This window comes from Lagopus leucura, unplaced genomic scaffold (assembly GCF_019238085.1).
Source record: "Lagopus leucura isolate 7727_CA_CO unplaced genomic scaffold, USGS_WTPT01 Super-Scaffold_100159, whole genome shotgun sequence".
Classification (NCBI taxonomy): Eukaryota; Metazoa; Chordata; class Aves; order Galliformes; family Phasianidae; genus Lagopus; species Lagopus leucura.
In genome coordinates, this window is record NW_024962335.1 from 26,365,702 (window position 1) to 26,386,427 (window position 20,726).

At 37.6% G+C, this 20,726-nt stretch overlaps 1 protein-coding gene across 19 annotated transcripts in view; it reads left to right on the forward strand.

The window, feature by feature from the left end:
• The window catches only part of PLEKHA5 (pleckstrin homology domain containing A5), a 167,460-nt gene that overhangs the window by 77,107 nt on the left and 69,627 nt on the right, over positions 1 to 20,726 (forward strand). For 9 of the 19 annotated variants that reach the window (XM_042889503.1, XM_042889519.1, XM_042889521.1 and 6 more), the window contains exon 4: positions 19,792 to 19,875. In XM_042889503.1, coding sequence (XP_042745437.1) covers positions 19,792 to 19,875 — 84 coding nt within the window. Of the gene's footprint in view, positions 1 to 707; positions 778 to 19,791; positions 19,876 to 20,726 lie in introns of those variants that run through there. The other 10 variants (XM_042889523.1, XM_042889513.1, XM_042889511.1 and 7 more) reach the window with 8 other exon arrangements.

A 20,726-nucleotide genomic window follows, 5' to 3' on the forward strand; every position in this document is an offset into this window, starting at 1 on the left:
CTTTCAGCTGGTTTCATAGCCTTCGTTTCCCAGTGGAATTAGGCAAGTGCTTTCTGAGGATCACGGGACTCCTTTGTGCTCCCAGGTGCTCCATTTGACTGCGGCGAAGCCTACAGTGCAAGTGGAGAAGATGGAGGAGCAGGAGCTGGGGCAGGAGGAGGTCAGGAGAGTGGGACAAGTGGCCTTGCTGAGGGCTGCAAAGCAGAGTTGGGGTGTTCTTAGCTATCTTAGCTGGAGCCCTGCAGAGGGTTGTGCCACGTTGTGGTGCCTTGTGCTAGTCTAACCTCCAGATCATTCCTCTGGTTTATGAATATGACTGCAACAAATCAAGGCTTTGCGAGTTGAAGGTAAATTAGAAGAATGTGTTTATATAATGCTGCCAACATCTGTTCTTTTTCACTTCCTCTCTCTGTAACATTTTGTATAACTCGTGACACGCTCTTAAAAATCTTTACTGTTAGCTCCTGTTGAAATTTAATCCTCTTGTTAAATATGTTTTGTCTTCCATCAGTTCGAAGCAGAGATTTTATTGGCAAAAGGGAGTTGATAACTTGGAGCTGCAGCAACACATCAGAAGTATGTGACATCACCGCAGTATCAGCTTTCTCTGGAGGCTAGCAGTCCTGACAGCTGAGTTGCTTTTTCTCTAGGTCGGGGTTGTGCAGCGCTCATTGGGGAGCAGCTTTAGAGAGGAAAGGGCTGTACCTCACGTCTTGGTGTGTATTTTGTTGTTTGTGTGTCAGGCTTTTGGTAAGGAATGAATTTCCCTGGAGACTGGTGAGTAATTCTTATTTTTCGACATACGTTTTAACTGTTTTTTAGACACAAAGCATTTCCTTCTTATTTGGAAAAAAAAAAAGTTCAAATCCAGCATTTAATAATTCACATCATAGTCAAAGTGGTAAACAGCATTTTTAGCATTCAAAGTTAAGATTTTAAATGCAAGCCTAATATTAAGTAGTAATTGACTGCTCGTTGATTTATTACTTTCTGTGTGTAACTTCTGAGATTTGTATTCAACTCTGCTCATCTATTGGATCGTGTTTAAGAGATTGAATGTAGCAGGAATTTAAGCTTTCTTAATCAGCAAGCAACACTAAGTGGAAGTACAGTCGAAACAGGCGCTTTTAAGTTACCTTATTTTAGCCTATAGCTTATAAGGCAATGATAGTAGTTGACCATCTTACAGATGTTATTTTGGGGACTGTGTGTGTGGAGGACAACAAGTGGAAAAACAGATGCGCTTCCAGTGAATGTATGTGTCTGTATGCATAACGTCTGCCAGGGTGAATGTTTATTTCTGTATGAATATCATATACTGAGCTGCAAAACCTGTCAGCCTATAAATTCAGGGGGGAAAAAAAAAACAAACCACCAAAAGAAAAAGCCCTCAGAACTGTGTCCATTTGCAGCTTAAGTTTTAAATAACTGAAATACACTCTGTTTCCCACTTCTTGGTAACTGTTTTAGCACTGCCCAAGAAATATAAAATCTTTTCTTCTCCCTGGCTCTTAAAAGTCTCATTATAAAAGTGCAGCAGTGTTTAATTTAGAATTCTTGGCAGATTGCAATTTTTGAAAGGGTTTCTCCTTTAACGTGTTAAAGCTAGAAAATGACAGCACCTCTATCTACACAAAATGAGAGCTAGGGTTTTGCTGTGTCACTTTGGTTTCAGTGGATGAATAAATGCAAAAAAATGTTTTATTCATTTGTTTGGAGATTTTGGGAGTAGTGGAACTCATCTTGGTAAAAGTTGGGTATTGATTTCTAGCAGGAAATCATTTCCAGATTGGATTTAGATCATCTGAATCAGAGCCTTAGGTAGCTCCACGGATGTATATGTTAGCTATCAGAAGCATGTGCACAGGATAATTTCTTTAATGCATCAACTGACATAATTTATGTGATATTATAGGGTGATAGTATAATATTTCAGATACAGAATTAATATATTTGTGATTTATGTTAATGATAATCAGCCAAATCACATAGAAGTTTCCTTGTAGCTTTTTGTGTAGATGGTTTCCAAGGCAGAACTTAAAGCAATGAGTAGTGGAAAATAGTTTCTGAAGTATATTGACACAAATATACCTTTGTTACAATCTTCAAAATAATTTCAGTGTTTATTTTAATGATGTGTTTATGGTACCTACTTAGGTTTTTTAAAGCTGAGTGAATTTTTATTACCAACTTTATAGCTGTTTGTTTAGTGTAATTTGGGGTTAGTTGAAATAGGTCTTTATAGACAGTTATGTTGAAGCTTCTGACTTTAAAACACTTTAAGTATGCTGTGCTTTTTGATACTTGTAAACTCTATTGAATGTTCTACAATAAAAAGGAAAAGGGTACAGATGTTGTACCTAAAAATTAGTTTGTAGATTTCTAGATTAGCAGCCATGTGAGTGAATGACATGCATGACTATTTTCCCATTCTATTGGCTAGAATTTCAGATTGAATATAAACTTCTAATTTTCCACTTTTCTTTACCAAAGGTATGCAGCTGTACTCTTAAATGATTAAGGGTAACTTGAATTCTTTCCAGGGGGAAGGAAAAAGGGAGTGGAAGAAAGAGGCATTTCTTAAATATAGGTCTAAAGATGCTTATTATATCAGTTAGAGTTATCACAGTATACTTTATATAAAACTCCATGGTTTTGTTGGTTAACTGAACAGTGCCGCAGTTAGACTGAGTTGCTGTGGTGATCTCTGGAATCTTCCAGTTACTTCTTCCTACCTATACGAGTAACAATTTTGCTCACAACTTTTTCATTTTCTTGAAGAATTCGTTTTGTAGTTATTTGTTAAAGGAGAGAATAAAGTTTAAATATGAGCAAGTTTATCTTGCTAAAATATGTGGCTACCTAAAGTTAAAAGAGGAATGTGTTTGTGTGTTTTATGGCACGCATCACTTACTCTTGTGATGGAAAGACGCTTTTGGCTTTGCTTGTGAATTGAGCTGGTTCTATCTGTCTTTGTAGGCTTCTGCTGTTGGTTTGCTTTTTAGTTTTGGTGTTTTGTGGGTGTGTGGTTTTGTTTCTTTGTGTATGTGGAGGTAATTAAATATGTTTCTTCTACCATTGAAACAGCTATTTTATCTAAATGTTAGGATCTCTAAAAGAGCATAAGCTGTGAACGCTGTGTAATCTGTTTTTTCCTTACCTGGATTAAGAAACAAATTTCATTCAGGAAAAAAGTGAAAGCTATCATACTGCCAAAAATTTACAAGAACTTTTGAGTTTAATGCTCATGAGCAGTAAAATAGTTTAGAGCAGTGATCAGTGAACATGTTCATTACCTCAAAATACCTTCTGCCTAATGAGAAGAAGTAGGAACATTTATGGCAAACATTACTACTTGTTTGCACTTGTTCTTGGCAAAGCTGATAATTTTATATCATAGTCTTAATGTCTTTCTTGATTTTCCTCATATGTTGATCTTCAGGCATTCTTTTTCTGTACTGTAATGTTCTTCTTTTTTTTTTTCCCAAGTACTGAGAACACTCATTTTATGATGACTATATGTGCTTATGTAAAATACATATTAAGGGATCTGACATCTAACTGAGCATTAAATAATTAAAAACTTAGTTATGTGACAGTACCAATCATTGACATGATTGGAAGTGTCCAACTGAAGGAGCAAATAAGTTTTATCTAAAGTAGATCTGCCAATGTGCATTTTGGCTTGTGCATTTCCTGCTCTTTTAAAATGCATAAAGTAAATTGGATTTTCTAATTGGGATATTTTTACTTCAGTTGTCCCCACTGTCATGGCTAATATTCTGCTTTTAGTAGAAAGCTTGGCGGTGGCCTAGGAAATACAAGGTTTAAACTCATTTTCAAAGTTTGATAGTGTCGACTCCATTAACCTTTTGTAAAGTAGCATGTTTGTATTATAAGATAATAAAAATAAAGCCATATTGAATGGTCTGAAAGTTCCTTTCTTAAGATTTTTGTTTCTGTTATTTTGGAGTTACTAATGTTTTACGAGTCCTGCTGCCATCCTGGTGCCTACAAAGGTCTGTTTATAAGAAAGTTGGGAACACAACTGTCTTAAATACTCGGACAGCTGTATAAGCTGCCCATACGGTTTTGAAGAAATAAAATGAAAGCACTCCATTTCACGTGCTACAGTTCTAGCACAAAATTACACTTCATTGCGTAGTACTGAAAGGGAGGAATTTTTCGTTTCCATTGCTTATGCAGGGCTATTTGGGTAGTAGGCCACAGGGCGCATGTAGCCCTCAGGGCCTACTGAGGGGAAAGGAGTATGAAGAGAGATGACCACAACAAGCTTTTTTGCTGACTCTTGGTAGCCTGACATCATTTTCAAACTCCTTTCACTGGGTTGGCAGGGAACATAAGCAAATTGGGTGCTATCACACATTGCAGACAGCAGATATCTGGAAACTTTCCAGCTGTAGTCAATAGTACAGCCAACCTCTCTACATTCATCCTCTCTTGGAAGAGTTAGTCAAGTCCTGTTTTGTTTTCATTATGATGGCTTACTCTTACGCCCATTTTTTCACACAAAACAAGAAATGCTGTTAAATCCCACACTCTTCACCTCTTCCACTGTTAACGATCTTCACCTTTGCTTTATGAGATTCAAATGAAATAGAATTAATAGTACTCATAAATAGTAGATGCTGTCTTTTAATACTGGTGTCATTTTGTGATCTCTCATTTCTTACTGAACGGTCAGTTCTGAACATTATACAGAAGGATTGTTGAAGGCCATGCCTTCATAGGATTTTTTTAATTATTATTTTTCTGTCCACCATTAAGTTGTAACTGTAATGCACATACAGCTCCAGACAGAAGCCTTTTTTAGTCATTCATCAGGTTGAGCAGAACAGATGCACACAACAAAATGACGAGGAGTTAGAGCTGTTCTGCACTACCTTTCTGAGATCTGCTCTGTGCCTGAGTCTTTGTTGGACTCAGCAGGAATCTGAATTGGAAACAAACAAACAAGTGAACAATGCTCTTCTCTGCATCTAAGAGGTCTTTTCAGTTCAACGTTTAGGCTTTCTTCTTTAAGTGATAGTGTTGTGTGACTGTAAACTCAAAGGCTATAAATACATTTTAAGCAGAAACAGAAATCATTTGATATCAAGGACAGAAGGCAATGCCCTACAGAGCTGGATTTCCATAAAGAATGCTAAGACTTTTTATACTAGATGAAAAGCATTCTGAAACAATTTTATGTCAGAAGGCACATAACATGTAGAAATGTGTTGAGTAGCTGGAGAACTGTAAAAACTCCACATAGCATAAATTATAGATCTGAAATATCTCTGAAGTTGCTGATTCTGGAAACATTGTATAAGGTGAGAGATACTGTAAAAACATTATTCTTTACAAATACTCTGTTTTACAGTCTTGAAGTGTAGCCTAAAATCTGCTTTTTCTGACGTGTAATCTGGAAAGAAAAAATTGTGGCAGAGTTTTCACTTCTGGTTTTCTCATGAAAAATCACTGCCTCGCAAATCTCTTCCTTATGTTCATGTTTTCTAGTGGTAAAAGGAGAAATGAGTAATACTCCATATGGTAAATTGCAGTTAATTTATTTTCATGAGTATGGTATACATAGTCTTTTAAAATTCATTCTAAAGCCAGCTTCAGCATAGAAAAAACTAGAACAAGTTCTGAAGTTAATAGAAGAAAAGTGTTCTCATCAGTATGGAGGATGATAATGGACTTTGTCATTTTAAAATTCCCTTATTTTGCCACTGAGTGTAATCTATGCCGGCCATTGTCCATTTGTCCCTGACATCAGTCGTGCCACGTTGAAATGAACTGATTTGCCTTGTTAGGTAGAGTTTCTTCTTGAAAGCAGAGTCTTTGCTAGAATGTTTTTCATTGTGATTGTTACAAGGTCAGAACCGCAACAGATGAATTGCTCTAATGTTAAAACATCACTGTTGCCAGCTTGATGCTTAGTATGTAGCTAAGCTAATGCATGTGTCAGCTGTTGTCAGAAGCACAGTTCCATCTTCCTTGCTGCACCCCATGCTGGGTGCCCACTGGAAAGTTAGCACAGTGAAAAATGATTCATTTTCAGTGGTGTGACTTTTTGAGCGCTGATGATAGCAGAAGAGCTGCAGGTGTAGCTTTTAGTCCAGCTTTTGTTAGCCAAACAGGTGGAAGTCAAAAGGCACTATAGAATAGTCCATGGAATGGACTATATGGTGGGTGTGGTGGAACAATCCCACTAAAATTGGCAATGTGCTCCACGTTCTCCAAGCTGGCATGGAGTCTGATTTAGTAGTGTTACAAGGGAAAGTTGTCTTATTTTCTGACCTGACTCTGGAAGTTTGAGCCTTCTGCTTAATCAGTGCCTTGACATTGCAGTCAGAGTTTATGGTTTGTCCAGGCTTCAGGAAATCCAATGGGATTGCCCTTTTCCTGTAATAAAAGCAGTCCTTTTGCCTGACAGACACTTTACCTGCTGACGGCCACTTCTTGAACTTTTTATTCAATGAGGAATGCACATCACCACTCATGAAGTTTTGACCCTGGCTTGTACTGATGTCACCACATCTTGTCACCAGTAATGACACGATCTAGGAAACTGTCACCTTCAGCCTTGTATTGGTTCAATAGGTCCATACAGTGTTCTTTATGTCCCTGTGTGAGCATTCATGGATCTCACCAGGTGCAAACTTTGTGATTTTCCAACATTGCCTCGATCGTTTTCAGTGCACTGAAGCTGATATTCCTCTCTACAAACAGTTTCCTGGTTGTATTCTGCCAATTCATGCAGTTGAGCTAATGGAGATGCTCTTCATTTTGTGCTGTAACAGTTGTGCATAACCATCTAGAACGTGGCTTGCCTTAAACGTTCCTGCCACCACTACCGAAACACACCATCCACTGCCACACTGCGCTCACATGTGCAGTTTGGTCTCCAGAAACATTCAGCAAGCATCAGTGAATATCAGTGGGTGCCATTTTCTGCACGGAGGAGTTCAGTGACACACCTTTGCTTCACATACATTTCCATGTCAATGTTATTTTGTCACAGTGCCTCTCTGCTGACATCTGTGACACAACAACAAAATGTAATGGAATATTGGTGGGAAGGTTCATCCTCTACCACAGTTCAACTACATCCCCTTCTGCTGTTCTGAGCCAACGTAACAAAACAGGAAGCATTACTTTTGCAGCAGTCCTCGTTAATTTCCATGGTCTGTGACAGCTGCGTGCACTTCACATCAGAAAGTTTTAGCTCTTGGGATTATGACTTGAGAAGTCATCACTGATGCTATTCAGCGTTTTACTACTCAGTATGTGGGAGTGCAGCCTACCAGAGCTGGCTGAAGATGACTTGTGTATAGACTTTGAACAGCATGCCACAATTCCAGAAGCTTAGAGTCCCTCAACAGTTTAAATTAAACCATCTGTGAAAAAAAATGACTTCCAGCTTCTAGTTCCTGACGAAGTATGAACTTATTGTAAGAAAGTGATGGCAGAGTCATCAGTGGCATCATATCTGTTCAAAAGGTAACATTTATCCTACAGTTTTTTTCTATTGCTGCAGTTAACCAACAATTAGAATAGAGATATCTCAGTATGTCATTCTTTGAAGGACTGTGTTTCTGGGTCACTAGTAGTTACTAATAAAAAATGTGTTATTTCAATTGTGTGGTGAGATAAAAACATAATTGTGAAGGTTGGAAATTAAGACACCGAATCGTAATATCTTTTTACTATGTGTGTTTTCTGCATGGCAATCAAAGCAAATGAGATGTAGTAATTCCCTTGCATTTATGAAGGAAATGAATAGTGCAGAACAGTCTGTGTCAGTACTGAAACTGAAGATGTGAAAATACAGGGGAGACAGCCAAGAAAAACTTTCCTCAAGTGGAATTTTCTAAGTTTTTAGAGCCAGTAGTTTGATTATATAAGGCATACAGGTATCAAAGTGATTAACAGCCTGTGTTTAAGCACTGGGAAGTGGATGCAGGCTCTTTTCGTAGTACATGACCAGATGTGTTGAAACACATAAGAAATTCTAAGCAGTAAATCATTTGTTCCATGTAATGAAGCCATTTACTGAAAGAACATAATAATTCATTTTCTTTTTGTCCTTACTGAGCATTTTTCCTTTTTTTTTAATGCTATTTTTTTTTTTCATCTACAGCAGTATGTATATAGTCACCCTTTTTCTATCCCATTTCCTTATTAGCAATAAATAATAGTGCTGCTGAAGTTGTCACAAATTATTGCTGCTTCAGAAATTGTGTAAGTGATGATGTTTATTTATCTTACAAGAATCTCAGCAGCAAGGTGGGGAAAAGCATCTAAAACACTGCATAAAGACAACAGTACTTAATCTTGTGTTCAGGTTGGCTTGCTTTTTCTTTTTTTCTTTGTAGTAATCTTATTCTAAAATAACTGGATTGTACCATAGCAATTTTTAATGTGAAAAATCTTATTTGAGAGTATCTTTGTTTTTTCTTTCTTAGTGTCTTTTTTTTTAAAAACCAGTTGTGCATTTCTGAGATTGAGTATGGGAAGATGCATGAATGACATTAAAAACTGCAGACTTCTTAAGTACTGCAGGAAGAACTTTTCTCTTCCTGTATTCTGGACTAGTATGAAAATATTCACTTATCTGGATTTCTTCTTGTGCTGATACATAGAGTAACTCATCAAGAAAAAGCAAACTAGAACTACTTTTGGTGGAAGACTTGGTGCATTTTGAAAATGAAGCTAACTAATTTCCTCCTACTTGTCTTTGTACAATTTCTGTTAGACCACCATCTCTACACACTCCCACTTTTCCGTTTCTTCCTGGTTGTTGAGGGAGGTGCTGATCTCCAGCTCCCAGCCATAATTTGGCTTTGCCCATTTCCGTGGAATGTTTCTCAAGTCATTTTTCTTGTTACTTAAATCTATGGACTTTATTGCTTTTTGATCACAGGCAAGGAATTCATGCTGTAAAATAGTATCATTAAACAGCATGGAGACAGATTCAGTGCTGCAGAGGATTCTTTTCACTAATTGCAAATGGGTTGAGCAAAGAGGCTAGATGATCTACAGAGGTCCCTCCCAACCTGAACCATTCTGTTATTCTGTATTCTTAACACCAACAATTAGACCTATCTGTCCGATCATCAAAGTTAAATGTGTTATAGAAGCACAGACACTGTCCCCATAGGACATTCTGCCCCTGATAATGAGCTGTGCTGATCTGTAGGAGGAATTAAAACTTTTAGGAACCCTTCAGTATTATTGTGGTTAATATTATAATGGCTTTTTTTTCTGTGAAGTAATATTTGCTAAACTGCTGAGGCTTGCCTAATTTTTAGAAGTATTTTAAAGTAGTAAGATGAAGAGTAATAGGGAGTGATAGACTTGAAAGCAGAGAAATAGAGGAATTGTGACCTCTCAGCAGCTTGGTCCATTCTTTACAGATCACCTCTGATTTAAATCATGGTTTTCCACAAGCGTGATCAGTGTTGTTTGTATCTTGGAAACAGAAAACGCTGCACCTTTTTTAGGATCTTTCACCTGAAAGATGAGCAGGCAGACTTATGAACATTACATGTGACAGTTTCAAGAAGGCACTGTAGTCTTTTGAAGTATGTGCGTGTACAGAGAAAATCTAAATTTCTGTTTATGCTGTGATTTCAAGCAAATGCAAAGCTGATCTTATTTCTGTCCTTTGAAGCTTTCTGAAACAACTTGCTACTATTTGTCTAAGGAAATAATATAGATTTTTTGGTGTTCCTTGTCTTTCTATTTCTTTGTTTTTTTAATGATCAGCTCCTGAAACCAAATCTTTATAGAATGAAAGCAGCACCAGAGCTGTGTGAGCCTGATCTGTGCCCTCAGACCTCGCAGATGAAAACCACTGCAGTCAGGGTTCCACTTTGGTTCCACATATGGTCTGTCTATGGACTTAAACTCTGCATCATAGGCAGTGAATGTTTTTAGTAGGCTTTATACTCTCTTGTCTGAGATGATTGCAGGCCCACTCATACTGCAAGCTTTAATTATCTTCTGGGGTCTGGTGCATGCGTTTGCATATACTGTGTCAGTGGACCACAAAGATTAAATACTCTTAAAAACTTGCAGTGGCTTTAAGGAGACCTGTCGTAGAAGTGTTAATGATGGCTGTTTGTTTCTAAAAGAACTATTTTTATAAAGTTTCAGCATCTGTCTTTACTTCTTGCAAAACAGAATCTGTTGTGAGGGAAAGTCCGAAATATGGGATGACTTGAGTGCAGTACCACAATTAAAATGGATGTCTACACCAACACTTCAGCTGCTTTCCTTTATCAGACTCTTAAATATTTCTAAGCGCTTCCCAGTTGATAATGCATTTACTTTATGGGAGCTTGCCAAGCCCTTTTTCTCTCAGCAGATTAGGTCACAACTAGGTATTTTCCCAATATATTCTGATATAAGGGCTTGATAAGCATGGTTTCCTTTTAAGTTTTACTGAGTAATTAACAGAAGTGTGTGATATTTAATACAAATTGATGTTTACTAGAGATCTAACTGTGGAAGTGTGTCGACTCGTAAGGCATTGGGAAGATGATCAAGATATCATGGAATTGGTGTAGCTGAAAACAGTGCTATGTTGTTACATGCCTACATAGCCATGCTGGCTAAAATAAAAATGGAATTTGCTTCATCGAAAAATTGATACTGGGATTCAGATAATCTTTAAAATAAATAAATCATTAATAATAGCAGATGGGGTAAGGGGAAGATATCCCTATAAATTTGACTGAAAGGGATAACTTTCAAGAAAAATAAGGTGTTTAAGTACTACTGCTAGCACATATCAGATTTTCATTGCTGATGTGCTTACTCAGATTTGCAAGGAAAAGCAAAGCAATTTCACCAAGCCTCTTTTGAAAGTCTGCCATTGATCCTAAAGTACTAATTTACTAAAATAAAAGTGTATGTATGTGTGTGTTGCATTTACAACTCAATAAAATTAAGCAGCTTTGATTCTTTGTAGTTGTACAGCAGGAGTTTAATGGAACGATTGAATAGTGCTGTAACTTCAAATAGTGCTTTTTAAAGGATATCTTTCTGTAAGTAGTTTGAGACTAAGCAGGATTTGGGGTTATATGATACAGGCATAAAAAATACTAAGCAAGTAGTGTCTTTTAAGAAGCAAGCAGTATTGAATGAAGATAATCAACAGCTGAGGAGACCAGTAGTGGAAGCAAAGTGATATCTGAGTTGTGAGAGAATGTGAATCCAGTAAAATCCAATAAATAGGGTTATTTCAGTAATCAGCAACTTCTTATTCAAGAGTAATAACTGCAAAGAGGAAGTAGACGTGACAGTGAAAGCATGGAATAGCTGCACAGAAAGTGGAAAGCTGGGGAAGGAGTTACATGCATAGTTAAGAGATCATCTGGAAGAAAACTAAGGAGAGGAAGGAGAAAGAGAGCAAGAAGGTTGGGCTTAGGTGCTAAATATTGAAAATAGTCAAGCAGAAGATCATAAACTGTAAATTCACAGTGTACTCTTTTGTTCCTTACTGTAAGAAAACAACCCCACAATAAGATGAAAACTAAGATGAGCAGAATTCTGATGCATAGTGTATCGAGGGGGGAATATCATTATAGAACTATATCAAGAATATCAAGAGAACTATAAATAGGAGGAGATTACAACAATTTACTAAATAACTAGGTTTTGCCAGGAGGGATTGTCACCTGTCCAGAGAGTGCTCCAAACACATTGAAAACTTAGAAGTGGGTAAATGAATGTGGGATTTATCAGTTTTGTTAGTAGATTTATTGCTTCTGTTATTAAATGCACAACAGTGAAACACAGAGTTTTCTATATTTTTTCTGCATCTTTGAACTTCAGTGAACTCCCATTTAAACTAAAAGTGGGAAGGAGGCTGGACAGGATAGTCAAGGTTGTCAGTGCTTGAGAGGTGAAGACATTCTGGGGCAACTTTGACCTTTTTTCAATGTACATCCATTGGAGACATCTTGAATTCTTGAAAGCATGAGAGCCAAGTAAGATTTCAGTTGGAAATACTTTTGACAGCAAGATTGTTTTTTGCATAAACGAGATAGTGTTTGCTTATATAAAAACTGCTTAATTTATTTGCATGCATTTTTTTCGTGTAATATTTAAGGAGATTTTTTTTTTCAGTGTTTAATTATTATAAAACATGAACTATTATTAAAAGAGGCTTCTCCTGCAAAGTATCTCTGGAATTCATAATAAAATAAAAAGGAACCATAAATCAAAGCTAATTTTTGAGTTCATACTTCTCTGTCTAACAACCTTTCTAAAGTAGTGCATTTCACTCGTATTTCTTACAACATAATAAGTCATGAAAGCCAAGGCTTGCAGAACTTAGCTCAGTGATAGGCATTAGAGATCATTCCCTTGCCTAGTGATCTTTGATGAAAACATTTGATGTCTTGATAACTGTATAAAATCATTTGCGAAGAATTGTTACTTAAAACTGTGCGTAGATTTGTGGATGGTGGCTGAGAATCCTGGCTTTTCTCCAGTCTCCAAATGCCAGTACTTGGGGTGCTGAATTGCTCCATGTGTTGTGATATAGTTGTGATCATGCAGTTACACAACCTGTATGTCTCTTGTAAGTTCAGGTCATTTCCAGTACCATAAACCTTTAACATTTATGTATCTGTAAGTAAATACCTATTAATAGTTCCTAATCAACTCTTCTTAATGAAACTAGGTGACTTCATACAGTCTAATATGACCAGTCTATCTTTAGCAGCAAAGAGAACTAGCTCGTTGTATTAGGACAGCTGTTATCTGTGACTTCTTGTCGCCCTCTCCAAAAGTTAGCTTTTATTTCTTTTACCTTCACTGCCTCTTCAGGAGAGGTTGTGGCATCCTTGGTGCAAGGGACAAGTGGGCTTTTGGGGGCAGCATTAGTTGCTGGGATGTCTGTGGTCAGTCCTCAACAGGATGGGAATATCCAGTACTACTTCTTGTCTGCAAGCCACCTATTGACCCATGCTATTCCAAATTTTATTTGAATTTAGAAAACAGCATGTAGGCTTTCACTCCAAGGGTCTTATGTTACACTAGTTCTTGGAAGCTTCCCAGCTAGTTATCCTTTAAGGAGCACTAAGATTTCAAATATCAAATCTGAGACTTACAGATAGTTGTGCCTTCTAACTGCCTCCTTTTTTTCTCAAGCTGTCTCAAACAGCAAATAATGTTTTGGTCATTATATTTTATAATAATACACAGTTGAGGATTTTCTTTGACTGCAGTACTGTTACCAAGATAGTATATTTTACACTGTGCTCAGGGCTTAAAATGTAAAAATCTTATGTACATTAATGACACACAGCAAGTTGCTTCACAGTTTCCTCCACTTTTTGTGGCCTTTATTGAATTTCAGTATCTTGCAAATTCTCAAATATGTTACATGTGAGAGAAATCCTGCTACAAAGTTTCGGAAAAACAATTGTATCAGCTTGGGCAAGAAAAGGCTTTATTTTCACTGAAATATAAATCTCGTTTTACAAAGGTCCAGTTGAAAGAAAGGGTTACGCTTTCAGGGCAGTACATATCTATAATGATTGAAAAGCTGAGTACAGTCAGTTGTATAGAGATGTTCAGGTGCTTTTTCATTACAGCACTAGCAAGGAGACCAAAACTTCTGTGTTTGCTTCATACTAAGGAGGGCTTAAAGGGAAAATCCAGAGAGAAAAGAGCTCTTGCCTGAAAAAATGAAAGTCATAGCAGATCAAGAAATTGGTGGCAGCAGCAACTGCAGACTAGGTGTTGTGTTGTTTGCCAAGAAGATCAGTAGAGTTTTGCGTGCACCTTCCCAAATGTGTGTGCACCAAAGTATTTTACATACTTCACTTTCACAGTGACAGTGTATGTGATGCAGGTCAGCACTCCATGCACTTGGAAACTTCCTGTCTCTTTACACTCCCTTTTATACAGTGGCCCTGATGTTCAATTACTCTACTCGTATGTCTGCTAGTGAAGCCTACGGTTCAATTTATACGGTTGCCAGAGTTGTTTAAAAAGCTTAATTGAAAAAAAAGCTTTATAATTATAGGGTATGACAGTACTGACCAAAAAAAAAAAAAAAAAAAAAAAGGCTTGTGCTTTTGGTTTTGGTACAATGTGGCATTACAGATTTAGTAAAATAAGACTTTGTACAACCACAGACCACGTTCTTGCTAACATTTGTGTAGGGACTGCATTTACCTAAGTTTTTTTCAAAATCCAGACAACTTCTTGTCAGATAATTGTAAGTTACTGCATTTATTTCAGTTATGAGGCATTCTTATCTTAGAAAGCAAGCACACAACATAAAAATTGCTGATGTGATTTTTTGTTTCCGTAATTTAATAATGAAATGCTTCACATAAGTTGAATAAAGCTGGACTGGACTCATCCTACATATGTTTCCAGTTTAATCTTACCTTCAAATGTCAGTGAAAATAATTAATTTAGAGAGGAGCACTTAATGGCTTTTGTGATTTTTTGCTTTATTCATAGCTTTAAAGTATTTTGTTACGAAACATGAAAAATGTATACATTTGCCTCTCTTATGAAATATCTCTGTGTACTCTGAGTAAATTTGTGATATAAAGAGATTGCCTATGGATTAGATCATCAGACTGAAAATCTTACTTAAGCCTTAGAAAACATATTAGGAGGCAGATATGTGGTATGCCAATCTTCTGAAATGTGTTCTTCAGTTTTACCAAAAGGAACAGTCTTTCTGAATTAAAGATGAAGAGGTTTGTTGGAAGTTATGTCCCAGTTTATGGTTTTGTTTGTATCCTTTCATTGAAGTAAAAGTCAGCCTTTGCTTTGATGGTCACATTGAGAATGACTAAATGAGAAGGCCTTAGACTTTAGGACCACATAAATAAAGTATACAGAGAAAGGGCATGAGCAAAGCTTTGAAGTGGTATCTAGCTTTAATTTCAGTGGGAGAAAACCAGATGTGTTTTTAAGAGTTCTGGCCCCTGCTCCATTTTCATGAGAGGATAGGGAGCTCAACCAAATCATACAATGGAGAGACCCCAATCTGAGTGTCCTCACCTCTGTACTTGGCTCTTCCTTGCCACTTCAGAGTGAATTGCTCTGTTCCAATCGAATTCTGTCTAACTCTTCAATTTAATTGCATAGACCTTTCTGTACCAGCTGGATTATATATATTTTTTTCTATTTCTACTGCTATCAACTGAGTTGATTGCCTATCCAAAAAAAAAAAAAAAAAAAAAAAAATCGGACAAAAAGCCCCAATACATTTAAAGATTACAACAACTTCAAAATGACAAAACTGGATCAAATTTTCTGTTTGCTGATTTCGCAGTGCTATTGGTACACAGCATTTCTGTGTCAGTAATTCTGTAAAACAAGGCATAAAACAAACAGTTGGAAAGTGCTGTCCCTGGAGTTGTACATTATTTTTCTATCTACGGATAGGATAATGTTTTTAAATGATCTACTTGAGGACATTTTCAGTCATCCTTGTATCACTTTTGGCCATCAAAAAGATTGCTGTTAACTCTACATGAGTAGATTAAGCAAGATTTCTTAAACACATTTAGCACTGGTGAAAGTAAGTAAAATAGTCTTGTGTCTGTCTTCTATTTTCTTGAAGAGAGTGTCTTGAGTAATGGAAAGGAGAAAGAAGGAGTGGAGTAAGAAAGCAAATAGTATGAGTCAAATTCAAGGTTGTGGCCATCTTCTAACCTGGACAAGATAAATTCTTCAAGGGTTTGTCCATGTGTCAAAGCTGAGATACTTGCTAAAGCCTGCAGTTGTTCAGAGAAATGACTTTGGAAGAAGAATATAATAAATTCCAGAGAAAAGGAGGTCAGATTTTCCTGTTTGGTTGTCTTGCATTGAGATAGCTTGTTCAGAGACATGTTCCATTTTCAGCTATTTCAGTACAGTTGGGATTTTTTTTTCTTTTTTCTATTTTCTTTTTTCTTTTTTTTCTTTTTTTTTTTTGGTTGGCTGGTTGCTTTATTTCAAATGCTTTTACAACTGGCCGCTGTCAGGGCCACTACTGGAATCAAGAACAGAGCATTATTTTGATGCGTGCCAGACCTGTGATGTACCTTGCTTCTCTGTCACATCACCTTCATTCAGTGAAGAAATGTATCTGCTCCAGGGAATGCTGCAGTGTTTCAGCATGGGGCACACTTCCTCAAAGTCCCAGCATAACCCAGACACCAAACCACTGTTTCCTTTCTGAGGAAGTAAACATTTTTTTGTTCAGAGAGTGGTGAGGCACTGGCACAGCTGCCCATAGAAGCTGTGGATGCCCCATCCCTGGAGACGTTCAAGGCCAGGTTGGATGGGTCCCTGGACAGCCTGAGCTGCTGGGTGGCAGCCCTACCTGTAGCATGGGGTTGGAACTAGATGAGCTTTCAGGTCCCTTCCAGGCCAAACCATTCTGTGATCTTAGTCAGCAGTGTTCATTTCTGGAGTTTAATGCTTCTCAGTGGCAAACTTTAATGGTTAATATTGAATCTATGCTCATGAATACTAATAAAATATACAGGGAATTTATGGTGTGTAGCAGGCCATTAATACAAACTGACTGCGGTTGCTGAAATAGTAAAGGTCAGTCAAATCCTTTGGTATAAGCACAGCTGTTTGTGTATATAGTTGCCCCGCTTTCTCAACACATGTTGTTACCAGAAATTGATTGGAGATCTGTGGAATTACCCTCCTTGGAGATCTTCAGAAGCCTCCTGGAGTTCATCCTGAGCAGCCTGCTCTGTGTGCCTTTTCTTGAGCAGGTCGACCAAAAGGTCTCTTCCACCCTTAGCTGTTCTGAGAAAGAAAGAAGAAAATAATGTTATATCCATATACAACTTGGAGGTTGTATCCCTGCATCAGCAGAAAATTAACATGCTGTCTTCTGGCTGCTGTTATCCAAGTAAATCACTCTTGGTCACATCATAAAGGCATAGACACAGAAATATGCGGAGTTGAAATTCTGAATTGCAGAGTGGAGTTTGCATAAAATGGAAAATAAAATTTGCAGTAAAAGAAAATATTTTTGCTTTATTTCCCCTGTGACCCATTGACGAGATAATGCAGCTTGGGTGTAGGCCCAGCGTGAAATTTCTTGGACAGCTGTCCAAGCTGAATGTGGTAAAGACTGTGAATATTGAATGGTGGCTTTTAATGAAATTTTCTGTAGTCTGCAAGATTTAGTTTAAAACAAACGCCTAAAACTACTGTTAGGTAGGAGGGTTATGACAACAATTACCAAGATACTCTATATTTTACACCAGTAACTTGAGAAGTCTTGTCAAAATATCTGCTAAGTGAATGCCAAAAATGCAACATTTCTGATGAGTAATGAACAAGTTTTAAATTGAATTGTTTAAAGTATGTTCATCCAGTAAGACATATTAAAGTAATCACACTTCTTTTCAAGCTTACGAAATTTCACTTCCATCTCAGCAGAAGACAAAGAAAAGATTGTTCTGTCTTTGTCTCACCTATTGAGAAGTGACTGTAAGGATCTTGAAAATGCTTTAAGGAATGTTATACCTCACTGGACATTGTTTCATGTTTTATGATTTTTCTTGCCTTTTGTTCGTATGCAATGTCAGCTTCATTTCTGTACGTCCAAAGTCAGTTTGAGCAGTACAGAAAACCATATTTTGTCCAAAAACAAATGACTGTGTTACTACTGAAGTACTGACTCATTATATGATTCGAGAGTAGAAAAAAAAAAAACCAACATTGCTAAATAGATTTCTGTTTTTGCATCCTCTCTTCTGTTTATCCTTCTCCTTCTCTTATCTGTTTTCCCTCCTCGTTTTGTATGACCTGCCCACGGGGTTGTTGAATCCTGCCTGTTCCTGTGCAGGCATGTGCCAGGTGCACTCCCACAGCACCTGGGATATGACACCTCTGAGTCACCTGAGTGAATGAAAATTAAGTTTTTGGAAGTCAAAAGAAAAGAATTTAAGAAAACCCGGTTCGTTTCTTGGGAATGTTTTTGAGTTCTCTTCAATATGGGCCATTTTCATTTTAAAGTTGTGGGATCATGGCAATAAGGAATGGTACAAACATACTCCTGTGGTCTCCATCTGTTCCTCTTACTGTAATACATGAGCTGCTGTAATAGCAGCTTCTTTGGAAGCTGAACTGAGAATTCTGCTGAATTTACTGAAAAAACAAAGATTACTTACCAGAATTTGTTAGTTCATTAGCTATGCTCCATAACGTGTCTACCCAGCTAGGTGTTTGTAGGTTTATAAAATTCCACTTAATTTCAGCATGGGGAGGCAGAGAGTTTAAAGAATGGGGTTATGTTTCTAATCTTGCACCTTAGGTTTATGCACATTTATCCAAATGTCTGCTGTTCATGGAACAAGTGTGAATATTTTATGGGTTTATTGAATGGAGATAACTTGTAATTAAGTTATGCACCAAAGCTGCAAAATGATTATGAACAAAAGGCATGTTCAAGAGCTTGGGGAACGTTAAGATAGCCTTGTGAAGTCTGTGTTGTTTTAAGAAGCAGGAAGAGCAGAGTGCATAACATTTGCAAGATGAGTTGTGCTTCATAGTTGTGAAAGCTGAAAAGGTTAGGCAAACAGGCAGTAAAAGAGGGAGCTGCTGGGGAAAATGTGGCATTTAGAGCTCCTGTCCTTTTGTGCCTCTTCAGCTATCTTGCAACTAAAGCACACTTTTTTTGTCCAGGTTTGTTCCCTGTCCACAAATATTTTTAAGGCTGAGCTTGGGGTAAAAAAGGCGTAGTAATATATAAGGTCCTACAGACTGTATCCTGTATTCTTTGCAAAAGTAAATATTTTAAAAGGAATTATTGTTTTTTCATTATTTACAGTGCTGCTTTCAGTTACTGTTGTAGTACTGTTGTACTGAAGTACTGTTGTACTTCACTCTTTGTAGTAAATACTTTTTTGATTATATAAAGTGTTAAATATACAAGTGAGGTGAGTTTGTTTTCAAATAACTTGAATATACCTGATTAATACACCTTCATTCTGTGCTCATTGTCCTTCCCTAGTCTGATTTCAGCTTCTGTGCTTTTTGATCACTGAAGATTTCATGAGCACACCTGCCCTGCTCCACCCCTACATCTGAGGAATGCTGTTCCCAGGGGTTGTTGCAGTTCAGGCCTCGACTTCTCACAGTGTCCTAAGCTGTTGCTCTGCCAGCTGGCAGCTCTGCACTTTCATTCATGCTTGCTCGTGACGTGGCTGGGACTTGTGAGGCCTTGAAACTTGCAGGAAAGCCCCGTTCTGCAGCAGGACCAGCATGTAAGAGTCACCCGATAGGCATGTCTTGCAGGCAGTTACAACAGGACTGCTTCTCCCCTTTGCTCCTGTCCCCCCTTGGGCTGGATGGCTCAAGTCAAAACATTTCCTTCGTGAGTGGCAGCAGCTGAGAGCCATTGAATTTCGGCAATTTCTTTCATGTTCTTGGAGCTGCTCCAAGGCCTAGTGATCCAGTGATCTAGCAAAAGCTGCAGCTTAGGAGAACAAGATGCCGTGCCAGGTTTGGTGTGTCCTGGTGAGAGCAAAGGCCTATGCTGACAGGCTCCCTGGTGCTGGGAGGTGCAGTGGAGCAGTGTGCTGGGTTAGTCATCGACTAAAGCGGACCTTGAGCGTGACATAGCTCTGTTCCAATCACTGAATATTAATCTGCATCATCTGAAGATTTTAAATGACTGACTTCATTTTTACTGGTTTGATATACTTGATGTAATGGCTACATATGGCTGAGTTGGAAAACTAAAAAATTTATGCCTAAGAGTTGTTCCTTATCTCCCCTCTACAGTCACAATGAACGAAAAGTAACCTGCAAACATCCGGTAACGGGACAGCCATCGCAGGACAACTGTATTTTTGTTGTGAATGAACAGTAAGTGGCTACAAAATACGTGTTTTAAAACTATCTGACGTTTAAATAAGCTTCCATGATTGCTAATTGTGATGTTTATTTTTTTTCCAAGTCGAATTACCATGTATATAATTTCATTTGTTTAAATTTATTGAAAATAATATTAAATACTTGATACTATTTTTTTAATAGAAAAAAAGCAATAAGAATAATGCAGCGTGGTTATATAGTAGAAATGTACTCTGTCTAACTGTGTGGATTTCCATTTGTCGCTTCAGATATTCTATAGTATTAGCAAACAATGTATTTATTATGTTGTAATCCAGTAAACTTCCAACAAGGAATCCATTTTTGATTCCTATAGGCACAATAAAGCATGTTTAATTTACTTTGTTTTATCTGATAGTTTTTCTTCTATTGGTTATTTTGTCAGCCTGTTGAGTCCTTTCCCCAGTAATTGCTATCTTTGCATTAATTTTGTGGCTTACACAACAAAATGCAAAGATGATATGCATGGTAGTCATACCTGACTTTAAGATGCTATATGTAGCTGGGTGTTAGGTGTCCTATTTACCACCACTGCTGCAACACCTGTTACACTGTGACAACTGTCACAGTGTCAACTGTCAGAACTACAGTATGTGGAATTGCATAAATGTGTGTATTCTGAAAGAGAAGAGATTTAGTCTGGGTCATTAACTCAGAGGGTGGTGAGGCACTGCAACGGCTGCCCAAAAAGCTTGTGGGTACCCCATCTGTGGAGGTGTTCAAGGCCAAGTTAGATGGGGCCCTGGGCAACTTGATCTGGTGAATCACAGCCCTGCCCATGGCAGAGGTTTTGGAACTGGATGGGCTTCAAGGTCTCTTCCAAC